At 36.2% G+C, this 5,583-nt stretch overlaps 2 protein-coding genes across 2 annotated transcripts; both read left to right on the top strand.

Moving 5' to 3' along the window:
• Positions 1 to 3,145, top strand: LOC130625579 (uncharacterized). The gene is made up of 5 exons (XM_057440684.1): positions 1 to 499; positions 581 to 625; positions 716 to 790; positions 916 to 1,002; positions 1,086 to 3,145. Exons 1-5 carry the CDS (start codon positions 403 to 405, stop codon positions 2,966 to 2,968), a joined length of 2,187 nt encoding a protein of 728 aa, XP_057296667.1. The 5' UTR covers positions 1 to 402; the 3' UTR covers positions 2,969 to 3,145.
• On the top strand, positions 3,145 to 5,312 carry LOC130625580 (uncharacterized). The gene is made up of 3 exons (XM_057440685.1): positions 3,145 to 4,482; positions 4,589 to 4,716; positions 4,808 to 5,312. The coding sequence occupies exons 1-3, from the start codon at positions 3,516 to 3,518 to the stop codon at positions 4,937 to 4,939; spliced, it is 1,227 nt and encodes a 408-aa protein (XP_057296668.1). The 5' UTR covers positions 3,145 to 3,515; the 3' UTR covers positions 4,940 to 5,312.
• Positions 5,313 to 5,583: the final 271 nt, after the last annotated feature.

Genomic DNA, 5,583 nt, shown 5'->3' with positions numbered 1-5,583 from the left:
GAGTTCGAATTAACGGAAAGGCAGTCATTGCCCCATTTTTTAAATAACCTCTCAGATGAAGATATCGCTACACTCCGTTGTAAGTTTAATATCAGAACACCAAATATGGAATCAAGGGTTCAAAGTCATAGGCTTAAACATCAAAACAAACCCCACGTGCGCGCGGGAAAATCATATCATCAAGGAAATTGAGTTAGTACATATTTAAGCTAGTCCATTTTTTGAAATATTAAAAATTATATATAAAACGTTTATTTACTTTGTGCTGGGTGCTTGTTCTCGGCTAAACTATTTGTTGTAGATAGTTTGTGGAAGAATTAGTATGGAAACAGAAAAGACAGGTGAGAAAAACTGTATTTTCTTTATGAAAGTTGTCTCGCCAAATGTTTTACCTTTTTTTCAATGAGTGTTTTCTTGTTTGTAGAAGAATCAAGTTCGAACGTTATCGGGGAAAAGCTTTTATACAAAGCCATTATAAGGGAAACTAGGGAAGAATTAGGTAAGGTCTCTAAAATGTAATTTTTTACTTCATAGACTCTGTCACAAAATGTTTTAGTCTTTTAAAAATATTTTTCACAAGGTTGCTTGAAGCAAAATATAAACAAAGCAAAGTACTCAATAATCGGTGAGTGAGTAAGATGAGTAAAGTATCCTCAATGTTAAAAAGTAATCGCCAAACTGTTTTCAATATACAGTATTATACACTTTTTTTTAGTTGACAGTTCTTCGGAAGATGAATGCAACACAGAGCTAAATAAAATATTTTCAGATGTTGAAAAAGAAGTTTCTAGTAAGTTATGTATGCACTTCCCAACTACCTTTCGTTTTTGTAATACGTCTAGAAAGTAGCGTCCTTGCGAGAAAATAAGTAAAAAATTCTGAGTTTTTAGGCAAGGCACGTTTTTATTATTTTAGAGCAAACTAAAAGATACAACCGCAGAAGAGAAAAGAAGCTTCAAGCACTTCAAGATGAAGTTATAATTACCCATGATGAAAGATCGGGTAAGTAAATAATACGATAAAGATAAATGTTTTAAATGATAAATATTTTCCTTTTTTTCTAACCTTTTTACTCATGTTTTCAGATTCACCTGCCGAAAAGCAAAGTGATGGAATTAATACGGAATTCCCTGAAAAGGTCATCACAGAAAATGTAACCACCTTTCAATGTGATAAATGCGACGCAAACTATACACGCAAAAATAAGTTAAAAGCGCATATGTTGAAGAAACATAACACTACGTTAACTGATCAGGGTAAGCGTTCAAAATGTACATTCCCTGGTTGTGAAGAGACTTTTTACCACAAAAGTAGAATGATATCACACCTAAACACATTCCATGGTACGAAGACAAACGTTCGTAACTTGGTATTTGAGGACAAACAGATGTTCATGGAATGGAAAGAAAAAGAAGAATTAGATAAACACATATATTTTTCAAAACAAAGAGGGGATGGCGACTCTAAATTAACGAAATACGCTTATTACGTTTGCCAGCATGACGGGGACGGAAGATCGCATAGAAAAAAAGGTGAACCAGCTCGAAAAACAGAGAAAAAATTTAAACGCGGTCAGATTAAAACAGGACGCTTTTGCCCAACTAGATTGACCTGTCACATGGACAAAGTTAATAAAGAAATTAGAGTAGAGTATATCACATCTCATAGCCACGCAGTCAATTTAGAAAATACTGTTTTTCAACCCATACCATCAACCATCCGCCAGGAAATAAAGGCAAAACTGTCTATTGGTATACCAGTCAACGAAGTATACAAGGACTTACGTGACGGGATGGGTAACCGTAATACCAGGGAAAACGACTCAAAAATAACGCGGGCACATCTGGTCAGTAAGAGCAATGTTACCGACATAAAAAGACACATAAAATACGGTAGAAGGCTACACCCTGATGACAGCACATCAACTCACTTGTTGGTGAAAAAATTAGAAATGGAAAATTACAACTGTATTATTGTGTATAAGCCACAGGGACAGTCAGTTGCTATTGGGCCAAAAATGTACGATGATATCGATATCAAAAAGGATCTCTTTGCAATCGGAATTCAAACAAGGGAACAGCTGGAAATGTTCATTAAGGGTGCAAACAAAGTACATTGTATAGATGGCACCCACAGCACGAACAAGTATGAGTTCCCATTGACAACTGTGATCGTGCCGGATGAATTTAATAAAGGTTATCCAGTGGGTTGGTTGATATCCAATCGAAATGACGAATTAACTCTCCGGCCATTCTTAGAAGAAATAAAAAGCAGATGTCCTGACGACTTCACAGTTAACTGTTTGATGACAGACGATGATAATTCCGGATGGAACGCATTTTCTGCTATTTTTGGAGAAACTAAGCACCTTCTGTGTAAGTGGCACATAACCCGGGCTTGGCGCAGGAATCTGAAATTAGTTCCAGAAAGTCAGCAAGATGAAGTAATGCAACACCTTTTGGTTATTTTAAATGAAAAAGATGCTTCACAATTTGAAATTCTGCAAAGGGGATTCCTCAAAAAATGTTCTGTAATTGCTCCTGCTTTTGCCAAGTACTTTCAGGACCGCTATGTTCGAAGGGCCGAAAAATGGGCGATGTGTTACAGGCAGTTTGAACATTGCAACACAGATACTAATATGTTTGTTGAATCGTTTCATAACAAACTGAAAACATTCTTTATGGAAAGAAGACCGAATAAAAGAATTGACGACCTCATCAATTTGCTGCTAACCATTGAAGAAGAGGACTATTGGCGTAGAAAGAGAAGCCTGACTTATTACGGAAATTTAAAAAATATTTCTATTGAGGACTCAAGGCATACCAAAGGTTTAAACATATCAGACGCTAAAGTGGAAAAGCTGTCAGAAAGTGAATGGACAGTACAGTCCCAAAGTCGCGATGGATGCCAGTACAACGTGAGGATGCTGGAAAACAAATGCACCGACAACGATTGCTTGGATAGGTGAGTAAAAAATGTTATAATACGAAATACAAAAAAAACAAAACAAAATTTAAAGGTTAGAAGTTTGAAGATTGAGGAGAAATTTAAAAACTTAAAACTCGCTGTAAAATGATTTCATACATTTGTTTGTTTCCTAATGCGAAATATAATATTTATATATTTTGTAATAACATTCTTTTATTTCACGCTCAAGATGCCTGGAGCTACCATGCTTTGGATTGTGCGCTCATTTATATTCCTGCAATTGTCTGGACACAGAATTGATATGCAAACATATTCATAAAGTCCATTCACTAGTGGTAGCAATATATACATCTGACGTCAAGACCGCTAAAGTTCCAACTGCGTTATCAACGGAGGACGAGGAATTCGCTTTTGTGGAACCTATCGCAACAACTCCACAAAAAATAGGAAGATCTGAAATTGAGAAATATGAAGAAAGCATAGTGAAATTAGGAGAACTCGTTCACAACTCTGTTATTGCATCATTACGCTTACCCAACATCAACAAACAACTGCAAGACATTATTACGCAGTGCAAAGCTGTAGCAATGCTTTCCGCTGATTCCGTTGACTCTATGGCTGCTTTAACACCTATTTACAGCGAAACAGAACGGGAAATTAGTCCTAATGAAAAACTCGACACACAGTTGCGTCCTGGGCGTTTTGAAAAGACCAAAAAGGTTCCACTAAAGCGAAGAAGTAATTATTCATATCCGTCTTACGAGAAAAAACAGATTATTGTGGATGGCATTAAATCTAACACCTACATGAATGTACCTACAGTTGTTCCAGCCCCATTGGAAAAACAAAAACCTACCGTTCAATCATCTAAAAACATCAAGGAACGGAAAAAAAAATCAACCTCCAACAAAAGCATCGGCTTGTCAACAATTGTCGTTAAAAATAATTCCCCTAACCCTAATGTGACGCCCAGGGTGTCGGGGTTTGACGATATGCGATTACCATTGCTGAAGTTTGATTGTGTCACAATTACGTTTTTTTCATTGTTGTCTTTGGAGGTCACATTCACTGAATCTGAACTGCGCGAACTCAAGAATGTCGAACGTGGTTTTAGACCTGGTTGGCTACAAGATGAGATCATTACAGCTTATTTGTTTCACCTACGCTGTAAAAACACCGACATGATATATCTTGATCCGGCAGAGGTACTTGCTATAGATCGCTTTAAGTCCATCAGAGGCTTATTTTCAAAAATCGACTTAGATAATATCAAGTACGTGCTTATACCATACAACGACGGCGGCACACATTGGATTTTGACAGTTGTGGATGTGAAAAGTGGATCGATCATTGTACTCGACCCCATGACAACCGACTACAATCCTAATCTAAAATCCCATAGCGATGCGGTATCAGTGGCAATGAAAATTCTCCAAAAGAAATTTTGGAAAAACGTAACCAACATATCCATCAAAACAGAAGAACATGTGATGCAGAAAGATGCACGCAGCTGTGGTGTATACTGCTGCTTCTACGCGTCAAAGATAATGTCAGGTAAGTGTTTCATTTATAGGACTTGTCTAAGCAATTAAGAAATGAAGACGTATAATTTAAATACCTTCGAAAGTTTTGTTAATAAAATTTTATGACTTTCGTTAAGGTGGCAAGCTAACTGACAAATGCGATCCAATGGGCTTTAGAAGACATATATATAAGACGATTGTCGGAAATTGTATTCCATCTGCACGTACATGGAAGAATATTCAGAAAGAACATTCAATGTGTCGGGTAAGTGCATTTATATTCATATTTATGAGTACACAAGCAATCAATTGTCGTAATGAGTTCGAACTTTTATGATTCTTCTTCTTGATTTCAGGCATGTCTAAAAAAACCCAAAGACAACGAAATTGACTGGGTGCAATGTACACGATGTCCGCAATGGTATCATTGCAAATGCGCTTCGTTTACGGCGGAACAAGCCGATTTAGCAGTCAACTTCCGTTGCTGATGACATTTATCTGTTATTTCTAGTTATTTTTTTAAATGTTTTTTAGATCATCATCATTTTGTTGCTTAACTGGAAATAAATCAAAATAAAATAAAGTGATCTACCAACTATCTAGTTAAACTTTTTAAAACACAAGATAACACAATATGCTTTGTTGCTTTTATATCTAAACCTATGGGAGTGCGGTGAAAAGAGAGATTCGTCTTATTATTATAAAAAGAAAAAATTAATTTTATTGTAAAATGTTTCAATTCCTTTTTTTTCTGTTTTTCTTACTACGCGCTACGCACGCATTTGTTTAAGGCCCCTAAAGCGCATCTGGCCAAGCCCACGGTGCGTGCGTCCAAAAAAAAATTAAAAAAAAAATGGGGCAATGACTGCCTTTCCGTTAATTCCTGGAGTTCCCCTTTAAGACACGCCGAACAATAGTTTAGAAAAAATCGTGTAGCAAAACTCATGCAAGACTTTTGTGAAGTTTAAAACGTGTCTGTTATTAGGTCTACGGGCTCCTCAATTATCAATCAATCATTTAAAAACTTTGAAAATGCAAAAATGCAATTTACTTATGTTGTGCCCATTGTACATCCACATAATAGCCTTACAAAAAAAATTGTAGTGCTACTTTAGCTATATAGAAGCACAGG

The sequence above is a fragment of the Hydractinia symbiolongicarpus genome, chromosome 14, assembly GCF_029227915.1.
Source record: "Hydractinia symbiolongicarpus strain clone_291-10 chromosome 14, HSymV2.1, whole genome shotgun sequence".
NCBI lineage: Eukaryota > Metazoa > Cnidaria > Hydrozoa > Anthoathecata > Hydractiniidae > Hydractinia > Hydractinia symbiolongicarpus.
Note: the sequence above shows the minus strand (reverse complement) of the source record. Positions and strands in the feature narration are given on the sequence as shown.

Coding starts and splice junctions, on each gene's coding strand:
- LOC130625579 (XM_057440684.1), top strand. CDS start 403: ATGAGTGTTTTCTTGTTTGTAGAAGAATCAAGTTCGAACGTTATCGGG. Junction 626..715: donor AGCAAAGTACTCAATAATCG/GTGAGTGAGTAA, acceptor ACTTTTTTTTAG/TTGACAGTTCTTCGGAAGAT. Junction 791..915: donor TGTTGAAAAAGAAGTTTCTA/GTAAGTTATGTA, acceptor TTATTATTTTAG/AGCAAACTAAAAGATACAAC.
- LOC130625580 (XM_057440685.1), top strand. CDS start 3,516: ATGCTTTCCGCTGATTCCGTTGACTCTATGGCTGCTTTAACACCTATT. Junction 4,483..4,588: donor CGCGTCAAAGATAATGTCAG/GTAAGTGTTTCA, acceptor ACTTTCGTTAAG/GTGGCAAGCTAACTGACAAA. Junction 4,717..4,807: donor AAGAACATTCAATGTGTCGG/GTAAGTGCATTT, acceptor TCTTGATTTCAG/GCATGTCTAAAAAAACCCAA.